At 35.4% G+C, this 26,069-nt stretch overlaps 1 protein-coding gene across 2 annotated transcripts; it reads right to left on the reverse strand.

The window, feature by feature from the left end:
* Positions 1 to 708: 708 nt before the first annotated feature.
* Positions 709 to 25,700, reverse strand: LOC18032810 (phosphoglucan, water dikinase, chloroplastic). 2 transcript variants are annotated; one of them, XM_006421009.2, is made up of 19 exons: positions 25,195 to 25,697; positions 24,355 to 24,946; positions 23,273 to 23,359; positions 23,064 to 23,195; positions 21,240 to 21,365; positions 20,952 to 21,130; positions 20,042 to 20,126; positions 17,109 to 17,258; positions 16,869 to 16,921; positions 16,113 to 16,321; positions 15,883 to 16,001; positions 15,618 to 15,688; positions 5,815 to 5,932; positions 4,200 to 4,286; positions 4,027 to 4,113; positions 3,857 to 3,933; positions 3,469 to 3,634; positions 3,245 to 3,353; positions 709 to 1,988 (listed from the first exon to the last, which is right to left on the reverse strand). In XM_006421009.2, the coding sequence occupies exons 1-19, from the start codon at positions 25,401 to 25,403 to the stop codon at positions 1,084 to 1,086; spliced, it is 3,561 nt and encodes a 1,186-aa protein (XP_006421072.2). In that variant the 5' UTR covers positions 25,404 to 25,697; the 3' UTR covers positions 709 to 1,083. The 2 variants fall into 2 exon arrangements, with proteins under 2 accessions (XP_006421072.2, XP_024044934.1); XM_024189166.1 differs by having other exon boundaries at positions 1,899 to 1,988; positions 3,245 to 3,363; positions 25,195 to 25,700.
* Positions 25,701 to 26,069: the final 369 nt, after the last annotated feature.

Below are 26,069 nucleotides of genomic sequence, written 5' to 3' on the forward strand. Positions count from 1 at the left end.
TTAAAGCATCAACAAAAGGCTGATTTTTGTTATTGGTCAAGGGAAAATAATTTTTGAAAATGAGTTTTTGTTTTGAAAAAACTCGGTAAAAGTTTCTGCTCAATTCCTAAAAACTTCTTTTAAACATGGTCTTCATTAGCCATTTTTTACCAATGATATCCTGTTAAAAAAGGCGTTTTGGACATGGGTCAAAAGTTTTAAAAAATATTTTTATCAGCATATTTTTAAATTTAATTTTAATAAACTTTGAAAGTCGATTTTTGCTGAGACAACATCCCTTTCACTTCTTGCATTTACCCTTTTCTCTTCTTTGTTACTAGAGCAAGAAAGAATAAATCATAATCCTTTAAGGGATAGCTATTAAAAAAACTAGTAAATTTTGACGAATTAGATTACATGAAGAGTCAATTCCACAAACAATTTCAAATTGTTCCGCAAGACACTTTGAATGGTTAAGTCATATCAATTGATTTTAAAAAACATACCACAAGTTTTTCAAACTAGAATGGATGAATGGATAAAATCTTAAAACCGTATTCAAAATATATGATATTTTTACTTTTAGTCAAAATAGATTCATGCATATAACTCAATTTACATAAAATTTTAGATTGTCTTTAGTAAGATTTTTTTTCCCTTATCTTAACCCTATAAACTTTAATCCAATTAAGATTTCTTCCAGTTTCTTGCTCTTCATCAAAAAGCCGCATCAAAGTGAATAATACATAAATTGCATGCCGTACTTTTCTGCAACAGCAAAAAGGGTGCACAAGCCAGGATGTCTTTTTACTAATTAATATCGGAGGTTGCTATGTTACAGATTCTGTAACATACGCCCCCAATGCATGCACCACACCTGTCCTGCATATGGAGAAAAAGCATGCAATTGTTTTTGTTTGGTAGCTAGCTAACCAATCAGGAGCTGGCTAAGTTGGATCTGTATGTTACAGTATCTGTAACTTAGCCAGCTCCATTAATATCTGACAATCAAACAACTAACAAGATCACTGACTCTTGGTTTGAGCGAAGCCGCTGCCCCTAGTGAAAAAACTAGAACAGAACAGTCTCGGAAGCGTGAATATTTTAGTGGGGTTGTGGACGCGTTTGGACTGCATAGATATCCTTGCCAACCAGGCATCCTTCTACGTCCTGTGGGCAGCCAAACTTCCTCTCAAGAAAGAAACCAACTGAACAGAGGCGCTGACCGAGCTGGCGACGGAAAATTGGATCAACTGTTAAGGGTTTCTTGCTATAATCTACAGTCAAGCGAATCACTACCCCATCAGCAGGACCTGCACCAGATACAAGCATCTCTTCGCTGAAATTGGCAAACGCCTGTGTCCTCACCAGCCCATCAAACTTCCCAGAAGACAGACGCCACGGTGTGCCTCTGGTACCAGAAGCTAGAGTTTCACCAAGTCCAGGGGCAATTTCAGCCTCTACAGAGTTATGGTCACGATCTGTTGGGCTGAGGGTATGAAGCACAAATGAGAGATCTGGGGAAAGCATTTCTTGCACAAGAACTGCCATTGTAGCATCTTTCTGAGACACACCAGCAGCTCGACGGCTTAAAACTGCTCTGCGAGTGTAAAGCGAAGCCCACACTCGAGCAACAGCATTTTGAAAAACTCTTAGATTCGAAGGGTTAACATTAGGGATTGATTCATAAAGTCCTGCAGCTGACATTCCAGCCAAGTCCTCAACATTGGCACTTGAACGGACAATCAAATGCGCGTTGGCTGGAAATATTCTTTCTATGCTTTCAATAATGTCTTCTGAAGGCTGAAGAGCAGATATCAGCTCCTGAAGTTGACAGCAAAGATTATCAAGCTCACCACCCTCTGGTCCAGCTGTTTCTATTTGTTCTAGAAAAGAAACAAAAGTATCCATGCATTTGCTTTGCTCCAGAGCCAACTGCATGGAACCAAAAGGTATAACAACTCCTGCAGGTACAAGAAAAGAAGCCGGCACCCCTTGGTCGCTGTACACTGCCATGAAATAAAACAAAATTCACAAGAAATCAATTACAAAAACAACATTAAGGCAATTCAATAGAATTTGCTATGCACCAGCTTATTTCCAAATAAGTCTCCCAGTGTTACAAATATCTATGCTATTTCCTCAGTTATACTCTAATATACAACTTGGTGTTAGTCACTGTCATATTTCAGATATGTGACCCTCCACAAGCATTAAGTCAAAGCCATCTCCATACATTATATAGGATTAATTTCCAGGTTATTTACATATGAGACTTCCAATTTTCCACATTTTTTAGAGGGCTGCTATTTTGTTTGAATAGTTCAGATTATGGGCACAAACTTTCTGTGCAATGGCATGTAATCATTAATCATAACTAGGTCACTTAAATTGAAAGAGAAACACATCATCCTATAAAAGGAAAAATAACAAGCTAAAAGAGAAGAAAAATAAATTAATGGCCCAGCTGCGCCATCAGTTAAGGGGAAATATCATTGCAGAATTATAGTCGTATATGTGTTATGTCACAATATGTTCATATATATGTATAATAATAATATTAATAATAAAGGGGTAGAAACAAATCTGGCTCTAGCTCAATCAGTTTCCCAACCAACTTAATAAATGAAGAGCAGAAACCTAAGTAAGCACATATTGTGACATATCAAGTGTGATCTTAAGAAAAACTGGGTGGAGCTAAACTGAAAATTCAAAGAAATGAAAATTTAAAAGACACGGTTGAATTAACACTGTGGATGACATGACAACTCTTTACACATGTAACAGAGAAGGAAGATAAGATGCCAAATCATTTTAATGAATATGAATATTCTTAAAACACTATTGGTATAAAAATATGGATGGTGTCAGTTTGACACAACAGGAAGTATCAACAGCAACTCACAATACTTGGGACAAGAGGAGTATGCTCTATGTTTGTGTGTATACAATATAATAATCAGAAACATTAATAAAATATGACTCAGTTTCTGTTGAATGGCTGAAGAATCAAATCAGTATAACAGCTAAAATCTTGTAACCTTCTGAAAGAGATACCAATAATGTGCTTAGCATCTTATAAATTTTACACATAAAGTATATCTATATACACCAATACATGTCTTTATGAGTGCGAACACTGGTGCAAATAATTGTCATTGTTCAAATGTTCAAGTTTATGAATGTGATGTTCTGGCACTCCAAATAAAGATCTTATCAAAATATAACATTTTCATATAGGAAAGAAAAGATAATAATGATTTACCCTTTTCAGAAACTGCTGATAAAGAAGCTAAACGACCACAAGCTGCAGCCTTTGCACCTGAAGTCATTGCATCTGCATCTGCAAGCAGTATAACTCCAGTGGAAACACCCTGGATGCAACTAACATCATTTATCACTTAGATATTCAGTATTGAGCATAACAAGAAGTGGGAGGAAAATTGGAATTGAAGAAAGCTAAAGAGATGGGGCGAAAAAAATTCGTGCCTGACTCAACATAGGGGCTTTTGAAGCAGAGAAGGATGAGACATGAACTCCACGATCTAGAACAGTTGATGAACTGCTACCAGAAAGAGTTTTCAAACCAAAATTGCCATCATTTCCATGTGTAATATATGGATTTAGGTTCACACATGTTGAGGAGGCTTCTAATCTGCAAAGTTTTACAAAAGCATTAACTATCAAAACATCAGATCAAATGATACACAATCTCTTAGCCAAAAGAAAGAGAGGAGGGGAAAAAAAGGAGAGATGAAAACCCAAAAAAAAAAAGGAGAGAGACAAACACACATTTAACGGTGGCAGAGAACTGCTGAATGGAATAAAAGTGAAGCTAAATCTCATGCAATATCATGAAAATAACAGACATCATAACCTCACGTATTTTCCAGCAAGTCTTTCTATATCAGACACTTTTTCATCGTCTTCACACGTCACAAAGACAACCTTCTCCTGCAAAGAAATCATTCAAAAAACAGTATTTACAGACTTTTCTACTGCAACATTAAATTCTTATTTGATATGTCACAGAACGAACATTCTTACCTGCCGGGCCCTAACACCAAGGTGAGATAAGTGAGGCAGCTCTTGCAGAAGTATAACTCCCAATATGTTACTCCCAGCAGCTGCGACCTGCCAATCATTAGTTGTTAAAATTCACATGTACTTTACTTTTATATTTACAATCTTATGGTATATTATTGGTAGATGTTCAGAACCTCTTCATCTCCATCTGCCTTGCTAACAGCAAGAATAACAGGTTCATCTCCAGACGACGACAATGATCCAGGACTAATTCTGTCAACCTGAAGTCAGAGGACAAAACAGAGTGGGGGATAAAAACAGACAAAATGAAGTCAAAATAATTTAGTAAATGAAGAGTCTCACAAAGGGTTTATAATGTCCAACAATTTATATGTTTCAACAAATATATAATTAATACTTTTACCATTTGGGCATAAAGCATCCACAACAGAAATGGCCTCAGTTTCTCAAAATTCATTACAAAAACTGTTTCATTTTTCAGCCACTGGGAAAATTCAGCAATAAAAAACGGAAAGCAGTTCCAAAGAGAAAAGAAGCTAGAAATATCAGAACACAATATTCTAACAGTAGGATGCCACCCCATCCTCATTCTTCATTTTAAAAGGGTGGGGGTCAAGAATCTCATCCTACTGCGCCAACATGAAGAAATTGCTGATTAGATATCAGGAGAAAGAGAAGGACCCAAATCATCAATTTATTTAATTAATCAAGTACTTTCTCAATTCAATTCATATAATTGTATTTCAAAAATTTCCAATCAAACCTTTACACCCACGGATGAAACTAATAAAACAAAAAAAAAAAATCCAATAGATATAAGAATTAAAAAAAAAACAGACACACACACGTACATGATTATTTTGAAGAAGCTAGTGTCAACATGAAAAAATTCAGTAAAGAGCTACTCTGAAATTACACTTAAACTCACCATAAACCCCAAAATGAACTCTGAAATTTAGAGAAGAGATAAAGCTACATGTTTAGGTTAGATGTGTAAGGCTGGTTGTGTGGGTTTGGTGGTTTTTAAAAAAGATAAAAATGGATGAAACAGTATTAAATTAACATAGTTATATCAAATCTAGGCACGTTCAAGGCACAAAGTAGGGTCCCCATTCCAGCTTTTTTTCTGGGATAGGGACATGAATATAAACCTGATCCAGAATCCATTCCTAAAAATCAATTAGAATAACTGTCCCGTCAGAGGCAGGTCACAGGATAACTTCCAACCCCAGAAGAGCTGCTTAGTTACCACGAATCCAGGTTCATCTATTGGCAATTTGAATAAAGATCTATTTCTCAAACAGTTATCCATTTTTCTCCAACAAAACCGATGTAAGATGAGTTAGGATTAATTAGGAGTTACTTTTATTTTCCTTTATTCTAGTTCTATTAAATTTCGTTTCCTTGCTTGAGTTGGAATACGATTTCTAATTCCTTATTCCTCTTTTCTCGGGTTCATGGCCATTAAACCTTGAATCATTTGATGATTACTAAATAAAGATAATGATTTCCGCCCCCGATTCCTCTGAGTTTTCCCCTACTTTTTTGTAAAATGGTTCTACACCAACAAAAGTGATACTTACATAAATTCTCACCCAAGATTGTCAATTAGCTTTACCGAAAAAGACCATCAGCAGAAATCCGTGAATAAAATCATTATCCATATATGACAGCTAATATCAATTCCTCGATATAACTCTGGGTTGGATCCACTACATTCCTCTTGAATCATTTGTAACCTCTAAGGTGATAAAAATTAAATTAACCATACTACAGTATTTAAGGTACCTGAACCAACTTTCCAACAGCAGCTCCTGGAACAAGAACATCCCAACCCTGAGAGCCAAGTGTGCTTCTAACAGCTTTCAGAAGAAGAGTACAAAGCTTTGAAACCTGAAAAATTATCCTACAGACGAAATTCGCCATTCAAAAGTTAGACACGAAACATTTTAGCTTTATATTTCATTTAAGAAACAAGATATTTTATCGATATAAAAAGAAATAAAGTCTACAACATCAGAAAGTTCTAATGTAATTTCTATTAGCCTCAGCAATTTAAAAAATAAATAAAAAGAAACTTTTAAGATATAGATAATGTTGGAGATTTAGTCAATTAATTGTAAATATTTGGGTGTGGGTGTATATTTTCCTTTATTATTTGATTTAGTCATAACAAGAAAGCATATATTAGGGAGATATTGTAGGATTAGTTTACATAATTTAGAGATTATTTAGTTTCCTTTTTAATTAGCTTTCTAAGTGTATATATTCTGTCAAAGTTAATGAGAAAGTATGAACAAGAATTATTCATTCATCAGTATTCTTGTTTCATGGTATCAGAGCTAGGTAACTAGTCAGTTTTTTTATTTATTTATTTATTTTATTATTATTTTTTTTTCTGGAGAACTGCTAAATATGACCTCAGAGGTGTCTTCCACTGCAACAGATCAAGCATCTGTAGGATCCATAACCTGATCCTCATCTACACCGTCTTTTGACAGCCACTCTCTGCAAATTACACAGCACAAGCTTAACGGACTGAATTTTCGAGAATGGTTTCAATCCGTTATTCTTGTCATCAGGGGTAGAGGGAAGGTTGGCTACTTGACAGGGGCAATAACACCTCCTTCAGACACAGCACCAAATTATAGCACTTGGGAAGCAGAAAATTTGATTGTCATAGCTTGGCTCATTAATTCTATGGAGCCAAGTATTGGACAAACTTATCTGTTTTACAAGACAGCAAAGAAGATTTGGGAGGCAGTCCAAGAAATTTATTCCGATCTTGAAAACACATCTCAATGTTTTGCGATTCGATCAAAGATTCGCAACACCAGACAAGGAAGTCCCATGGTCACTGAATATTACAATTCCTTAATGGGGTTGTGGCAGGAAATTGATCTTTTTTATGAGATGGGATGGTCCTGTACTACTGATGCAGAAAAATATAAGAAACTGCTTGAGAAAGAGTGTATTTTTGATTTTTTGCAGGGATTGAATCCGGATTTGGATGAAGTACGTGGAAGACTGCTCGGGATGAAGCCTTTTACAACCCTTCAAGAATCGTTTGCTGAGGTAAGGAGAGAAGAAAGTAGGAAGCGTGTGATGATGAATCCTTCCAGCCAAGATACTCCTTCCTTAGAAGCACGAGGCGAGGCTCTTGTAGCAAACAAACAAGACGATGGCCATGTATCTCAGTCGAGAGACAAGGTCTAGTCTGATTATTGTAAGAAGCCCTATCACACTCGTGAAACTTGTTGGGACTTACATGGCAAGCCACCTGATTGGAAACCGAAGAAGCAACGCAAGCAAACCAAATCAGCCAATATAGCGGAATCAGATTCAAGCAAAGTTGCTGGATTTAACTTCTCAACAGAGCAAGTGGAGATTCTACGGCAGCTTCTCAATCAAACTAAGGTGTCAACGGGATCTGAGAGTCAAAACTCAAAAGATTCCTACTGCAGCTATGGCACAAACAGGTAAAATAAGTCAAACTTTCTTGTCAAAGTCACAGTCAGCGGGCTGTTGGATTGTAGATACAGGGGCCTCTGACCATATGACTGGGTCAATGAATGTCCTTGAGGATTATGACAAGTGCAATAGCAGGATAAATGTGTGGGTTGCGGATGGAAAAATGTCACCTACAGTTGGGAAGGGCACGGTTTGCTTACCGAATATGATATTGAAATCAGTTTTATATGTGCCCAAATTGACATATAATCTTTTGTCAGTTAGTAAGTTAACAAAAGATATGAATTGTGTTGTGACTTTTTTCTCCTCTCGCTGTGAATTTCAGGATCGTTCTTCGGGGAAGATGATTGGCGTTGCTGAGAAAAAAGATGGTCTATACTACTTCTCGGGAGTTGGGGATTCCAATAGAGTTAAGTCACAAAATAAAATATCCATGTCAGTTGTTTCAAACTCTGATATTATGTTATGGCATCAACGCTTAGGGCATCCAAGTTTTTCTTATATGAAAGTTTTGTATCCAAATCTTTTCGTCAATAAAGAACATTTTTCGTTTCAATGGGAACATTGTGTCCTTTCTAAACAATCCAGAGTCAATTAGCCGCCACATGTATACAAACCCTCAAGACCTTTTCAGTTGATTCATAGTGATATTTGGGGTCCATCCAGAACAATCAATCTAACTAGAACTCAATGGTTTGTCACTTTCATAGATGACCATACTAGGGTGTGTTGGGTGTACTTGATGAAAGATAAATCTGAGGCATTTTACTGGTTTCAACAGTTCCACAAATTTGTCCAAAATGTTTTTCAATCCAATATAAATGTCCTTAGAACAGATAATGGAAGAGAGTATTTCTCAAATGAATTTAGCCAATATTTGGGGAATAATGGGATACACCATCAAAGTTCTTGTGTTAACACACCAAAACAAAATGGGGTTGCCGAAAGAAAGAATCGACATTTGTTGGAAGTTGCTTGATTAATAATGTTCACTAGTTCTATTCCAAATTCCTATTGGGGTGAGGCAATTCTCACATCCACATATTTAATTAATCGTCTACCCCAAAAAACACTTCAATTTAGAACTCCTTTGAGTGTCCTTCTTGATCATTTTCCAAATATAAATTTTTTCAACTCGGTGTCCCCAAAAATATTCGGTTGCACAGTTTGTCCATAATAAACAACCCAACCAAAGCAAACTTGATCCCAGGGCTCTTAAATGTGTATTTGTCGGATATTCTCCATCCCAAAAAGGGTACAAATGTTATTCTCCTTTTCTCAAAATATTTTTTGTCTCATGTGATGTAACGTTTTTTGAAAATCAGCCCTTCTATCCCAACAACCATCTCCAGGGGGAGAACTCTGATGAAGATGGTCATTGGGATCCTAGTATATCTCTTCCAATATCACAAGATGTCTCATTTTTGCCCATGAATTCTACCCTAATAAAACCAGGAAATGTCAGTGTCCAAGCACCTCCAGAAAACTCAAGTCCAAGTCCATTTCCTATCCCTAGTCCTATTTCAAATCACGATCAAGAGAGAGAAGCAATTTATGAGAGACCACTTCAAGTTTATTCTCGAAGGCCAAAAGCTTCTCAGCAAGACCAATCATTGAACCAAGAACTAGATCCTGGAGTGAGCAGTGACCTGGACTTGCCGGTTGCAATACGGAAAGCGGTAAGAACATGCACAAAACATCCTATTTCCAATTTTCTAACCTGCACAAAGTTATCTTCTGGATTTAGAGTCTTTATAGCAAAGATCGATAGTGTGGTAGTTCCAAAGAATATCCACGAGGCTTTCAAAGATCCAAAGTGGGAGAAAGCTGTGCAGGAGGAAATGAGAGCACTGCATGATAATGGAATTTGGGAAGTAGTTGACCTACCAAAGGGTAAGAAAGTGGTTGGAAGCAAATGGGTTTTCACAGTGAAATATAAGGCAGATGGAGAGGTAGAAAGATATAAAGCTCGGTTAGTGGCACAAGGCTTCACACAAACTAGGGGTGGGCATCGGATCGGATTCGGATTTGAAGGCAAATCCGATTGGATGAAGTTTGAGCGATCCGATCGGATTTGGTTCGGATCGGATCGGATTCGGATCAATCCGAATCATCCGATCGGATCTGTAGTATAAATCCAACAAAAAAAAAAAAGCTAAAATGGGGTCATGAATCATTTGGGTGCTAAATGATCCGAATTAGTTCACTCTCAGATCAGATCTTACATCTCACTCTCAGTCACAGGCTCACAACACACTGAGCACAGTCACCAACTCAAAGTCTCAAACTGTCAAACACTCAAACTGACATTAACAAAATACAGAGGACTCAACGAGCACGAGCAGCAGAGCAAAAGCAAAATGCCAAAACCAGCTTCAATGCTTCATCCCGTCATCTGTCTTCAACTCATTACCGAGTAATGACCACGCCAAAACTCAGATCCCGCCGGCCCACTGACACCAATCGACTGGAAGCTAGCCGATTTCGACTGAAACCCAGGCGAACAGAACCCAATTAATCGACTTAAACCCAGCTGAAACCCAGCTGAAACCCAGCTGACAACTGCCTCTTCAACCACCGAACTGAATCTGATCACATCCAGCGCCGGCCAGTTGCCAAGCCAAACGCCGATAATCCACTTCCACTATTTCTCGAGCACCTAGCAAGTAGCAACTTTATTCATGGTAAGCAATTAAACCCGACCCATGAATGGAAACTTTGATTGGTGATTGTGAATTATGTGAAGAGGGTACTGCTTTTGCTTATCTTTGACTACAACCGTATTTTTATTTTTTCATAAGAGTTGCAGCTGCAGAATTGAAGTCATTACACCTCAATATTATAATTAGTGGGAGCCAAAGCCAAACCCGAGAGCAAGTGGCTAGCCGCTTGGGGGCAAGCGACTAGCTGCTTGCAAAATGCCCCCAAACCCGAGAGCAAGCGGCTAGCTGTCCCCAAACCCGTGAGCATGACATGAATTATTCTGTTTTTTCCTTTTATTTTTTCTAATGTATGATTATTCATTTGTAATACTAGTTGAGAAAGACATGAATATATATTGATGTAAAATTCAAATTTTTTAATTATTAAATAAACATCATATTTAATGTATGATTATTCATTTATAACATTAGTTTATTAATTATTAATAAACTAAGGAACAATATCAATTCTTTAAAATTAAAAATTCAACTTCATACCGTACATTGTGGTAATATAATTATTTTATGATAAGTTAATGTCATTAATTGCTTTATTTCCAAATAATAATTTGATAAATGAATTTGTATAGCTAGTAAGCTAGGCTGAAGAGATTATATATAGTCAAAACTCAAAAGTTTTATTTATTTTTTAGTTGAAAATTCATAAACGGAAGTTACGGAACAATGATGATTGATATGATTTTTGTATTTTCAGATGACTGGACATTCAAAATCAAATTCCAATGATGATGATGAAGTTGAAAGTGTACAAGTACCCACAGAAAAGACAAATACAAAGCGGAAGAACCCAACTCAGAGACGACCAATGAAGAAAAGATCTGAGACATGGAATCATTACACTGTACTTGAGGACAATCAATATAAAGCAAAGTGCAACTATTGTGGCAAGATATATCAGTGCCATCCTAGGTTTGATGGGATTAGCAATATGGGAACTCATTTAAAAGTATGTGAAGCATACTTGAACGTGAAGCGAGAGCAAGATGAAAGACAACAAAAATTGGCAGCCAAGAGTGGTGAAGGAAATGCAAGTAATATGGTTTTAGCCAAAGGATGGAGTCAAGAAGCTTGTAGAAGGGCAGTCAGTAAAATGATTATCTTAGGCGAATTGCCGCTTAATTTTGTTGACAACAAAGGGTTTAGGCATTTTTGCAATGTAGCTGTTCCTCAATTTATTATGCCATCTCGGAGAACTATTAGTAGAGATGTTATGGATATGTTTTTGGAAGAAAAAGGAATTTTGAAGAGTTTGATATGTAAGAATAAGCATAGAGTGTCCCTTACAACTGACATATGGACTTTAGTTCAGAACATGAGTTATATGGTAATCACAGCTCACTTTATTGATAGTGATTGGTGTTTACATAGGAAGATTATTAGTTTCAGCGTGATTGAAGACCATAAAGGGAAGTCCATTGGCAAAAAGATTGAGTCTTGTTTGCTTGAATGGGGAATAGAGATGGTGTGTGCAATAACTGTTGATAATGCGTCGGGCAATGATGTTGCTGTTGATTATGTGAAGAACCAAATGCTTATGTGGAAGAATGTTGATGCACTTGTGTTGCAGGGTGATTACATGCATGTGCGTTGTTGTGCACATGTTTTAAATTTGATTGTCACTGGGGGGTTAAAAGAGTTGCATGCCTCAGTTGCCGGTATTCGGAATGCTGTGAAGTATGTAAGATCATCCACTTCGAGATTAAAAGCATTTAAACAATGTGTAGATCATGTGAAAGGCCCTAATGGGACTGTGGTTTTGGATTGTATCACTAGGTGGAATTCCACCTATTTGATGTTGATGACTGCTTTGAAATTTCGGGAGGCATTTGAGAGGATGGCGGAAGTGGATAAACCGTATGAAGCATACTTTAGAGAAGAAGAAAACGGGAAAAAAAGGGTGGGGCCACCTGAGCTTCAAGATTGGGAACATGCCGAAAGAATTGTGAGGTTTTTAAAGATCTTTTATGATGCTACATTGACTTTTTCAGCCTCTTTGAGTGTCACTTCTAATCTTTGTTACGATACAATTGGCTAAATCGAGAATTCATTGAGTGCATTAGAAAAAAGCAAAGATGTTTATGTGCATTTGATGGCTTCTAGTATGAGGGAAAAATATGACAAATATTGGGAGTGCACGGAGAAAATCAACAAAATCTTGATTATTGCCTCAATACTTGATCCGCGCTGCAAAATGGATTTTACTAAACATATTTTTAGTATGATTTTTTCCGATGATAGTGCAAAGATTGAAGAAATGGTCGCGGTGATGAAAGGCTTGTTGAATTCACTTTTTAATGCATATAGTGGATGGAACTCCTCACCACCATTGCCTAGTGAGAGTTTTCGTAGTGGCAGTGCCAGTGGTGGTGGTGGCGGTTCTAGTTCTTCTTCGCACCTTATAGATGACACGGATCGGCAACAAGGGTACATAATGGAACATGGTGATGATACTTTACGAGTTGCTCGGCCTTTTCTTGGATATGCTAAGAAAGCTTTAATTGAAAACGAGGGCAAGCTTGTGACGACTGAGGTGGAAAGATACTTACTTGACCCGATTGAAGATCCTAGTAATGATAAACTAAATGTTTTATTATGGTGGAAGGTGAACGGGTCGAAGTATCCGATATTGCAGAAAATAGCAAGTGATATCCTTGCAATTCCGATATCCACTGTGGCTTCGGAGTCCGCCTTCAGCACTGGGGGTCGTATCATTGATGAATATAGCAGTTCTTTAACTCCCACTATGATTGAAGCATTGATTTGCACTGAAAATTGGTTGCAGTCTAAACTTTTTGCCATTCCTATCTACGACCTTAACCAAGAGTTGAAAGATCATATATATCAAATGGAGTTACAAGAGGGTAACTTTTTTATATTACATTTTATATAGAATACCTTTTAAATTTATTATAATACATTTTTTATATTATTCATGCACTAATTATAAGTTATTATGTTTTTTTTTTCATTTTAAAGAGTATGTACAATCACAAGCTTCAACAATTACAAGTTATAACGATGGGTGCTAGTATTCGTCATGATATTTGAATAGGTAAGGTAACTCTTAAATTTAATAAATCTTTTGGTTTCAAGGTATTATATTTATAATTGTTTTACGCTTGGTTTTAAGTCAATTGTAACATGATAATTGTTTGTGATCTTATGTTAGGAAAGCAAAAGTTAAGGACTCATCAAAGTGTGTTGTGAGTTTAATTTGATGTTATTGTACTTTTGGTTTGAGGAACTTGTAGTCTATCTAAATGTTTTGGATGATAATTTTTATTTTGGTTTATTTTATTGTTGGATGATATAATGATAATATTTATTTTGTGATTTTGTGTTGTTTATTTATTTGGAGACTTGGAGTAATGTTTAATTGTTTATTTTGTGTTGTTTGTTAGCTTGTTTTCATTTTCTTTTTTTTTAATGGTTAATAAGTTTTCATTAATTATAGATTTCATAATTTTTTTGTGGGAATTGTGACAAAGGTCCAAATCCGATTTCAATCCGAATTAATCCGAATCCAAAATATAATCCGAATCCGAAATCCAAACTCATCCGATCCAATCCGAATCCGAATTCAATCCGAATTTTCATCCGATCCGAATTATTCGGATCGGATTCGGATCGGATGAAAATCCGAATTGAATTCGGATGAATTTTTTTTCAATCTGAATTATCCGAAATCCGATCGGATTCATCCGAATCCGATCCAAATCCGAAATTGCCCACCCCTAACACAAACATATGGGATTGATTATGAAGAAACATTTGCTCCAGTGGCCAAACTCAACTCTATTCGGGTCCTCTTGTCCTTGGTAGTTAATCTAGACTGGGAACTACACTAACTCGATGTGAAGAATGCTTTCTTGAATGGAACTCTTAATGAAGAAGTGTATATGAAGATTCCACCAGGATTTCAGTCTGAAAAAGAACGAGATAAATTCGCAAATTGAAAAAATCATTATATGGTTTGAAACAATCCCCACGTGCATGGTTCACCAGATTTAGCCCAACTCTCACTCGGCTAAAGTACATTCAAGGGCAGGCTGATCACACTATCTTCGTTAAGAAAGGAGAAAATGGAAAAAAGGTCATTCTTATTGTATACGTAGATGACATCATACTTACAGGTGATGATAATGTTGAGATTCACAAGCTCAAGAATCAACTGAAGGAAGAATTTGAAGTTAAAGACCTAGGACCTCTAAAATATTTCCTCGGTATGGAGGTTGCTAGAAGTAAAGAGGGTATTTTCATTTCTCAGAGAAAATACACTCTTAACTTACTAGAAGAAACAGGGAAGTTGGGGTGCAAACCAGTAGGAACTCCACTCGAGAAGAATTGGAAAAGCAAGATTAAAGATAATGAGCCTTCAGTGGATGTAGGAAGATACCAACGCCTGGTTGGTAGACTGATTTACTTATCTTTCACACGGCCTGATATTGCATATGCTGTGAGTGTGGTGAGCCAACACATGCATTCACCTACCCAGAGCATCTAGAGGCTGTAAATCATATTTTGAGGTATCTCAAAGGAACTCCAGGAAGAGGACTAATGTTTCTAAAAACTGAGAGCAGGAGTATCGAAGGATATGTTGATGCAAACTGGGCTGGAAGTGAAGATTGTAAGTCAACTTCAGGATATTGCACCAAGTTGTGGGGTGGGTAACTTGGTTACATGGAGGAGTAAGAAACAAACAGTTGTGGCAAGGAGCAGTGCCGAAGCTGAATTTCGAGCTATTGCAAAAGGAATGTGTGAGGTTATATGGCTGGAAAGATTGATGCAGGACTTGCAAATCACAGTTTGCTCTCCCACTAAGTTGTATAGTGACAGCAAATCTGCCATCAGCATCGTGAACAATCCAGTCCAACATGATCGAATGAAACATGTCAGAATTGATCGAAGTTTTATCAAGAACGAAATCGAAGGAGGAGGTATCGATTTATGCTACATCTCTACTCATGCACAAGAAGCAGATATCCTCACCAAAGTCTACCCAAACCAACTCATGAAAGGCTTCTCAGCAAGCTTGGAATGCAAAATATCTATTCCTAAGCTTGAGGGGGAGTGTTGGAGATTTAGTCAATTAATTGTAAATATTCGGGTGTATCTTTTCCTTTATTATTTGATTTAGTCATAGCAAGAAAGCATATATTAGGGAGATATTGTAGGATTAGTTTACATAATTTAGAGATTCTTTATTTAGTTTCCTTTTAATTAGCTTTCTAAGTGTATATATTCTGTCAAAGTTAATGAGAAAGTATGAACAAGAATTATTCATTCATCAGTATTCTTGTTTCAGATAACATTAAAAAAAAAAAAGAAACAGAAAAAAAGAAAAAAGGCCTCAGCAGAATTTAACATTTCCAAAACTTTTAAAAAAGAGCAACATACCCAGCACGAATCTCAGCTTCAGTATACGTCCTTACGCTGTTCTCAGGAATTCCAAGAGCTTTACCAAGCAGCTGGAGAAGCCAGAAAATCATTTTGTCAGAATTCCAGTTAATTTGTGTCAATTTGGATTCCAGCATTTCACTAGAGAATAATTTTATCAACATCCTTACCGTCCAGTACCCTGTATACCTCTTATATGCAAGTTTTATCACACAGCACATTGAACCATGGCCTTCACTAGAAAAAGAAAAAGAATTAATTTTACCTGCACTTTTTGGGGAAATATTTGCAGAAGTGCTTCAGAGTATTCCTCTGTTAGCCTTCTTGCTCTGTCTAGAGTAGCTTTAAGCCTTAATGCCCAAATTATCTTGCCATCTTCACTCCCTTTATAAAAAGCAGGAAATCACGAACACAGACGGCCATGCATGCAATGATATTCCTTTAATTCTTTGAAAGTTTGGACAACTATTGCAGTGAAAGTTATGACAAAGATACCTTCTTTTTCAGAGAGACCTTTCTCTTGCCAGGCAAAGAGTTCATTTCCAATGGCAGCACATTCTGCCGGTTTCCACGCAGAAAAACCTAAATGACGAATGCCCACAACTAACATACCAAGAGGGTCATTCCAAGAACTTATGTTTTTCAATTCCACATTCTCAGCAAGCCAATGTGCCCCTCCCTTAGTTTCAAGTGCATTTAGGAATCTAAGAATAAATGACACCAATGAATTAATTCCAAAAATAAAATTCTAAAATAGGAGGAAAAGAAGTCTGGCTATCAGTGACAGCCTAAAAGACAGAGAAATAACTAAATAAGGTTATGCATACAAGAGAACCATTGTATAAGTTATTACGTACGTGTGAAGCACAAAACAAGTTGATTAAAAGAACAATTATAAAAATCATTAGGAGATAGAGAAGCATAAAACAAGTTGATGAAAAATAATAATAGTAATTGTTTTGGAAATACAAAAACTTTCCGCAATTTTGCAAGCAAATTGTAACTGCTATTTTTAAATATAAATTAAGAACTCCTTCACCAGTATCCATATGATTGTACATAATAAGCCAGTTCTATCTAAAGCATATGACACAATTTTCTGCGAAGCTTCCAAGGAATGAAGTAAATCTAAAAGTTTCTGAGATATACATTTAAAAAATCACCAAAAAATTAAAGATAATTTTATTAGACGTACAACAATTCAGGCCCAAGAGCAAATAGTCTCAAAGATATGCAAGGAATTACAGATACCTGCTTAGAAGCACAAACAAATAGTCCTCAAGGCCAATCTCACAAAGACGCCACTGGTTGAACAATCCACCCATAAAAAAGTTTTAAAAAAAAGAAAATAAAAGAAACGAAACCATAATTGCCAACAGCAGAATAGGACTTTGTGCAATGTGAAGCTCTGATGTCAAAAGTGGGAAAAAACACAAATAAAATATAAAACACTCACACGCACACATATATATTTGTACAAAATAACCTCACCTTTTGTCGCCTGGCTATTGCAGCATCAGAAGCATCATTCCTAAGGCCACTTTCAAGACCCTTAACGATTACTTCCCTCAGAGCATCCAAAGATTGCATAGTTTTAGTTAACTCCAAGATATTGCTTGAGTCTTCTAAATTGTCCAGACACTGGAAATAAATATACATGATTATTATCATTTAATGCAGATTTTTTTAGAACAAAAATAAAATGAAAAAGAAAATAATATTCTATGGCAATAACATTATCCCATGTTACTGCCATTTTTCTCTTTGAAAAGTAAAAGGCCAAGAAAAAAATTAAAAAAAAAAAAAGAAAGAGCAATAAAATCTATATTTCTTTTTTTATATGTATTCCCCTAGGGAGGGATAGTGCTAGGCAGAACGAAAAGGGTTTTCCATGAGATGGGAAATGAAAACGCCCTGTTCCATACCCATACAACATAAAATTCAATAGCAATAACATTATCTCATGTACTGTGTTGTATGTTCCATGAGAAAACTGATTGTAAATATAACTGTCAGCATACACATGAGCTACTACATATAATCTTTACACAAACATTGCACATACAAGAGGACTATTCTCTTATTAATTTGCACTTGGTTTCTCTGCTATTGAGGGTGAGCACTCAATTTTTGTCAATTTATATTGAAATTATAAAATAAAAAGAAACAATCATAGCTTCCGAAAGAATAGTTACATGTCCCCTAAGTATCATTGATTCCTATACATCCTGGTACAGCACTAAAAGTACTAGATCAGTCTACAGAATGCCTTACAAGTCACACAATAACAGAGTGCCAACTTGCGCTACTGAGAAAATGGCTAACGTAGCAGCAGATTCTGCAGCTGCCACTGTTAGAACCAATGAAGCAAATAATTGAACCATATATCATCCAAAGAAACGGAAAATACCAAAAAGTTCAAATTTACGGCTAATAACATTGATTCAATTGACATTATTCTGCTTTCTCAGTGGACAGCTGCTCCATCCTTGTAACAATTCTTCATCATTAATACAATTTATAGTTTCTTATCCCAAAAAAAAAAAAAATGATTCAATAGACATTGACATAATAGAAGTATTCCACCAAATACTGGAAGTTTGATGAACATTCAATGGTCATGTAAGAGATAATAGGGAATATTGTAGGTTAAATAATCACTTATCCATAAAAGCAATCACTATCAAATAAATCAAAAGGATCTTTGCCTAACTTTGCTTCAAAAGCTGGGCATCCTAAAAACAGCAAATATGCATTTGGTTTTGTAATGATCAAAATAGAAAAGTAATTTTATATTATAAAATATTATATTTATCATAAGGTTTCATAATGTATAACCATTAAATTTATTTAATATTGTATTCAACGGTTATTTAACATTATATATTATGAATACAAATATTAATGAAGTTATACACTGAATTATTATTATATGTTAATTCATCTAATATATGCATATTTTAAAATTTTATACTTTTTTTTTTGGAAGAGGTCTCATTCACCATCGGACCATTCCAGTAGATCCCATATATTTACTAACTAATCATTTACAAATAGTTACTAAAAGAGCAGTGTTGGCAATAGCCATCAATGGCTGTTGCTAACGATGGCAGAAAAGCACATCAGACAACATTCACGCCAAACAAGCCAAAACTTGCTGATCTTTAATGTCATGACCTCACTGTCAACCACTGAGATTTCATTTTACCATGCATGCGAAGACAATAAGCAATACTACTAGAAATGTCGGTATTCAATGTCAACATGTTTAGTGCGCCACAGTCAGGTTTAGAGCTTCTGTCACCATTGTTACTACCACCACTGCTGTTGTGAGAAAAACCATGTTATTGCACCGACAGTTTTGCTGCCGATTCTTTTAGGCTTTTTTCTTTTTTTTTTCTTTTTTTTTCTTTTAACGTTACCCATGCATATCACCTCACCCACCAGACCCTAGATTAAATTAATCCTCCTTCAAAGGATTTGGGGTATAGGGTGATTCCAATGCTTAACTTCTAGTTTCCATTACAAAAGGCCAAACTAGTTGGGCTGTTCCCTTGGGAACACTTGACAGTGATCCTTTTGATGGTCAGATTCCATAAAATCATTTAGAGGGTACTCTTAAAATTCTATTATTTCTATACCAAGTAGTATATACTTTTCAAATGTTCCATCCAAAACTTTATACATACTAAATTATAGAAGAAGTTTGTGTGAAGAAGTTTATGTGATCTTATCAAAAGCAATGCTATGCAGGGGCCTAACATTTGCAACATAAAACATCATCCCTATCTGTATGTTAAGTTTAAGATGATTCATCAAATATTTAATTTCTCACAACTTATGTAGGACAGTAGCATAAAGTTGTTTCGAAGCTACTTTAGATGGATAATCAAAACCAAAAGGAATAAAGAAATATGTGATAAATTTGGAGTCGTGCAGAGAATATTTTGCAATCAATATGTACCAAAAAAGAAAGTCTTCAAGGATGTTCCAATATACTGCAAAAGTGGATTACGCAATAGCGAATTGGCTGGTTAAGGAGATTCAGGTTCTGAGCAAGAAACAATAGAGTGGCAGGAGTCCATAGCTAACCAACACCCTTTAAGCTCATAGTCACAGAAGCCTGAATATTATTCTTACTTGAAATGGCAGTAATCTACCAAGACATTTCTTGTCTAAAGAAAGTCACATCAAGAACGAAAAAGAAATACATCAAAAAAAAAAAAAATTCATGTGTCACAATCAAAAGCAGCAGAACAATCAAAAAGCAATATAAAAGCTAGGAATCTTGTGCATCTGTAAAGTTACCAAACCTTTTAGCTTTTCAAGGCCTAGTTCAGTTAAGAGTTAACCTTAAATATTCATAATCACATAAGCCACATTTTTAAGCCTTGTATGCAGCCTAACAAAAAGCAATGGCTTACCTTTTTGCATTCCAAAAATGATGAGAGAGCTGAAGCAGCCTGTTCATCCAGAGATTCTCTAATTGAATCAAGTTGCTCAGCAAGGCTACAACAGCACAAAATATATAATCAACTGATATTGAAATTATTCCACCAGATATCCTACTCACAAACAAGTGCAGTTTGAAATTAAATAAAATTCTCCAAGTCCAGATCTTAAATGCTTGTCACTAATGGTATACTAAGTTCAGAAGATGAAAATAGGTAGGCTTCTAACCTTCAGGAAAAGTTTTCTGACAAATCCAGAAGCAGAAACTACTGGTTAAATCAAACCCAAAGTACCAAAGTGGTTTAGATAGTGTATATCATTCTGCAGTAAAATTACTTTGAAGAGTAATATAGTCGTTTAAGGTTGTTCAGTAGTCCATTATGGTTTTAGCATAAGTTCTTGGGAAACATGGTTGGCTTCTAACATAAGTTGCTTCAAAGATGAAACACTTTCAAGAGAAAAACCAAAGTTGACTTCAATACTTGAAGCTTCATTTATGCTGTTCCCTTAGTTATCCGGCAATTTTTTCACTGCTTAATTTAATCTGACATAAAAAGGTCAAGCTGCTTCACTAAGTCAAATCAAATGTTCTGGATGTTAACTGGTTCTTCAATTAGTAATGTTCCAATTTTATGGAGCTGTTGAGAAAGATCATTTTAAAGTGAGTAAAAAGTTATATAAGCTTCTTCGCATTGCAGAGATATCTCTGTCAGCGACCATATTACCTGAAACTAACTTCCGAAAAATTTAACCACCCATATTAGTGGGAAAAAAACATTTAAATAATAAAAATGAGAGAAGATTGATCTACAATAATAACAAAAAAAGACAAAAAGATAAAACGCTAATATGAAACAAGTTTTAAAATGTCATAAATCGGACCTTCCAGCATTGAAAAAGTCTTTGAGTTCACTATGGAACATCTTGAATTGCTCCACAAATGATTCACTATATTCTCCTGGGTTCTTGGTAATTTTTGCAAGCATTGCTTCTGTAGCAACTAAGTCTTCTGGCCCAGCATTTCGATGAAGTTTGTTCTGTATTGTATGCTTGATTTCTAGCTGGATTGTGGAATACAGAAAACTGTTACCACTTACCTTACCTGATTACATTTAACCTACGAAAATAATAATAATACAATTCATAACAGTGACATTATGAGGTATTTACCTTCAGGTCATGGGGGATATCATTCCGGTGAGCAATATCTCTTATTCGAGTTAGAGGAACAGATGCAGTAAACTCAGCCTTAAAAGATGGTAAACATGGGTGGATCTTTCGAATAACAAGAACTTCCTAAACATCATAAATAAACATAGTAAAGAAGAGAAAAAATGACAGAATAGGTTATCAAAACATAAACGAAAGCATGAAAGAAAAATCCCTCTATTTCAATCTCTATGAAAAGCATGAATGAATCTTTATTATTACAGGTGCAAGATAACAAAATATCTGAAGTTACAATTAAGATATTGTAATTAATGCCTCTGTTCACGTTTTCTTGTCTTTACATCTGGACATTTCATAATTCTCTCCTCCATTATGTTACAGCAATCCCACTGACCTTCAGACAGTAAGTGGACACCACGGTTTTAAAAATCACAAAAAAATTGCCCTCTTATGTCAAAATTTGTCTGAAACCCCTGCGATTGCTCTTAATGTCCTACAAAAGCCTTACTTTAGGAGATGATATCGAAACTTTTGAAAGAGCAAGGATCTACATGTAGTTAGGTATACTGCATGAAAGGTCAACATAATTTGCCCTAATATTAAGATGACATTTTCAGATGCTTTGGTTTTCCTGTTGAACATTGATTCATATCATGAATTTCAGATCAAATAAAACATGTCAATCCCGCCAGCAAAGCATGCTTAAACTGTGTACTTGTCTCAAAGTAAACATTGGAGTTCAAACTTTAATATATTATTTTGTTTTGAAGAATTTAAAATATACAGTTCTTCACACATTGTTGAAGCTCAAAATCCTCTCTCTCACAAAAGAGTGAACCATGTTAGACCTTCAAGATTAAGATTAAGAAACGACAAGAAAGTAAACCAAAAGAAGGATAAGTCAACTGTTAGAATTTATCATCTAGGTCCCTGAGATTTCCACATTTCTTTAAACAACAACATAATTTATCGTACTTTATAAAATCGTCCTTACCGTTTCTTTGTCCCATTTATTATTAAATTGGGGGAGCTATTATTCCATTAAATCTTAGAATCAGAAATTTCATTTGTGCTCCTAGACCGTTGATAAGAAACAAAATTTAACATGGGAAATCTCAGGAACCCAAATGATATGTAACATTATGGATAAAACTTAGTTCAACTGATTCGGTCACTTGAGGTGGTAACCACAATGGTATCATGGTTGAAGTGGCGTTTCATTTAAATTAAGGAAGATTGCCAGTTTCAGCCTTACTAAAATCAATATATATCACTTACCTCTTTACTATTTTCATAATACCCAATAACCCTTAGTACAAAAATTTGAAGGAAAAGAGGGGTATATGGGTCATTTTTTGATATTTGATCTTAAAAATATAAAATATACATTTATTATATGAAAGAATGTTTAAAAGGTAATAAAAGTACCCAAAAAAATCTTATTTTTTAATTTAAAATTAAGTATTTTCTTATTTTTAGTATTTAAATTTTTTAATTTTAATTTCAATTTATATGATTGATTAATTTATAATAAATATGAATAAAAGTGTATTTCAAAATAAGGGGAATACTTGTAAAATTATAGTGCTAAAGGGGTTATTGGATATTATGAAAATGGGGAGGGCAAGTGGTATATATTGATTTCAATAGGGGGGAAATTGGCAATCTCTAATTTATGCAATATCATATAGTGTCATCTCTAATAGACTTTTATACTAAAAAAAAGATTCAATGAAATGTTATATGAGTTTTAAGAAGTGAGAGAAGAAAAAATTAGAAGATTATGGTTTTTTTTCCATTCATGACAATGAAAACAGCAGACACCTGAGGTGAAGCATCTTTCCTGCAGGAAATTCGTTCCAATTCGCGGAATATAAGCCTTGAAATTTCAGCATGCCTGTTTGGCCGATGATGACCTCCGTCTTCGAAGCAAGGAATTTTCCCAGTGTTAATCCACTGCATGAAGAATATCTAAGGAGGCTATGGAAGAATGAGTTTACAAAAATAAGCAGAAACAAAGGATGACAAGAAACCTTCAGGTATATGGCAGAGTATATGAGAGCCTCCAACCGCTCATCACTTTGCAGATTCTCGACTATTAGCTCACGCACAACTTCAAGCTTTCACCAAAAAAATAGGACCGTGTCAATTAAGTAATGAGAAAAACAAAATAGTCCGCGATAAGCTGTAATGTCTTACTAAAAGGGAAACTATATAAAACCATAGAAGAGAATGCAAACAACACGAATCATATATCCAACATCACTATGCAAACTAGTCCACGATAACCCTTGATGTGTTACCAAAAGGGAAAATATCTAAAATTATAGAAGAGAATACAAACAATATGAATCATGTATCCAACATCACTACGCCCAGTAAAAGAACTATACATGCACAGAAATATCATCAAGAGCTCTGCTTCCAAAAATGATCAGAAACTTAGAACATTGCATGCAACTAGAATACAAAGGGTACCAACATTTAGCACCTGTAGAATCAACCTTGTAAGCTTTCAAATAGTTTCCCAGGACTAAGTGTCCCAAGGTTCTCATCAAAATTATGCTTTGTCAGCAGCAACTCCAATCTAGAGTGGGTATGCTGACAAAATGGTCTATAAGCATTGTGTTTATCTACAAATAGAGCAAGTATGCTTTGAGCAAAAGATGAACTCATAATCCAGGAAGGGCACTGAAATTTATGTGAAAGTATAACTTTTGCCAAGTTGAAAAATAAACATATAAATGAAAAAGATGTAGTGTTACTCTGATAGAGACAGACAGAGAAGAATATGAGAGAACAAAATAAAATTACCACTTACTTTCCAAAGCACACCTATGCATTGTTCAATGCACTTCTTCATCCTCTTTGACCTTGCATCTTTTACCATGAAACCATGGTAAACATATGCTACAACTTTTTATAGTGACAAACAAAGCAAGAACTTAACCTCTGTTTTACACACAGAGTAACAAAAGCAAAACATCGAAAAAATAGTATTTAAATGCTGCAGATCATGAAGTCAATGAAATCTAGCAACCATGCAAATACAGAGAATAAAACAACCTTACATACTACCATCTCTCTTAAGATAGAACATAATCAAATGCATCACCTTTCTCCACCAATTTCGTGCCCTCTGATCACCTTCAACTAACTTTAGAGTCAACCCCTGAAGACCAGATGTATCCCATTTTCTTTCCATTTCCCGATTCCAATGGTCATCTGCACGCATAAATGAGGCAGATTTACCTTGCCATTGCCCAACAAATGGACTTGTCCCCACTTCCAAAAGAGCATCTGGGGCAGCATCAGTTACTACGGATCCATTATCATCCTCCTCCAAATGCAAAAGATCCACAGCCTCCCCAGTCTTATTCCAGTGGCAAACAATCTCAAAACTCCCTCCTTTGGGCAGTTTCAAGATGCGATTAGCCCCAGCTTCCCACGCCTTACTCTTGTCATTCCTCACGATCACAAACTTATACTCAATAGACTCGCCCCCTTTAAACTCCAAATCACAAAGCCATCCACACTCACTCCATTTCATCGGCACATTCTTCTTCCATGATCCCAATTCTTTTGTTGACCCTAAAATCACGACATGCTCACCAAACTCAACTTGGTGATCTAAACGAAAACTAATTCGCACGTTGCCACCATGTCCTGACTTGGGTTTCATTTTCTTCTTCTTCTTCTCTTCCTCACTGTTCCATATAGAACAGAATTCATCATCCCAATTTCCAATTTCTAAAGCTACACGATATCAGCTTAACTGAGATTTTGCATGTTCACTCACTTAGTATTTCAATGGATACTTATAGATTAAGAAATTAAAACATTTATTTCGTATTTAATGCAGATTTTTAAAGAAAAAAAAAAGAAGCTGCCTCACGTATCAAATATTGAGGGAAAAAAAAGAAGAAAAAAGAAAAGAAAGAAAGAAAGCGATTACCTTGTTTCAGTTGAAACGCCACAAACGACGCCGGATAAGTGTTTGTGATATTGCCCTAAATGCTGATGACGAAGAGGAGAACAAATCCTTCGATTCACAAATAATTTATTTAAGTGAAGAAACCTAAATTGTATTCGATTATGGATGAAAGAAGAAGGGCAGTCCAACACACGCAGACGCAAAGAATCCATCACGAGAGTATCGAGCATGAGACTGAACAAACAAAGAGAAATTATTTATTATGCTTCTGCTATTTTATATATTTATAACGATTCAAAGAGCTACCACGTGTAGCATAATGATGATCTGCAACATTCGAAACTCTCTTTCTATTTCTTTGGAAAGATTAGATGATGACGATTTTTATTTGCATATTATTTACACATGTAGCTTAATGAAGCAGGAAAAATGGAGGCCTATCCTTCTGGATATTATCTATTTGAAAAAAATGAAATGAAAAAAAATTATGGGTACATCTCCTGTGACTTGACCACCTCCTCCGCATTGTCTAAAACTAACAACGCACATACAATTGAAACCGAAAAATTATACTCTCATAACTCAAGTAAATAAATAAAAGTCTAATTAAAACTCTTTTAATTAATGTTAGATTTTGAGCATGTTTGGGATTGCCTTCACTTGTCAAATAATCACTTATTTGACAATCGAGCACTCGGTAAATGCTTTTTAAAATATATTGTTTGAAAATTTAATTCTCAAATAATTTGTTTTTATACTAAACTGTTGCCCTAAACGGCTATACGATCTTTAATTTTGATGATAACAAACAATATGTAAAAAGGATAAAATGATAAATTTATTGTTCACAATCTCACAAGTTCTTGAAGGGCAAAAATCATTCAAGTGAAATCAAG

The sequence above is a fragment of the Citrus clementina genome, unplaced genomic scaffold (assembly GCF_000493195.1).
Source record: "Citrus clementina cultivar Clemenules unplaced genomic scaffold, Citrus_clementina_v1.0 scaffold_9, whole genome shotgun sequence".
In the NCBI taxonomy this organism is placed as follows: Eukaryota; Viridiplantae; Streptophyta; class Magnoliopsida; order Sapindales; family Rutaceae; genus Citrus; species Citrus x clementina.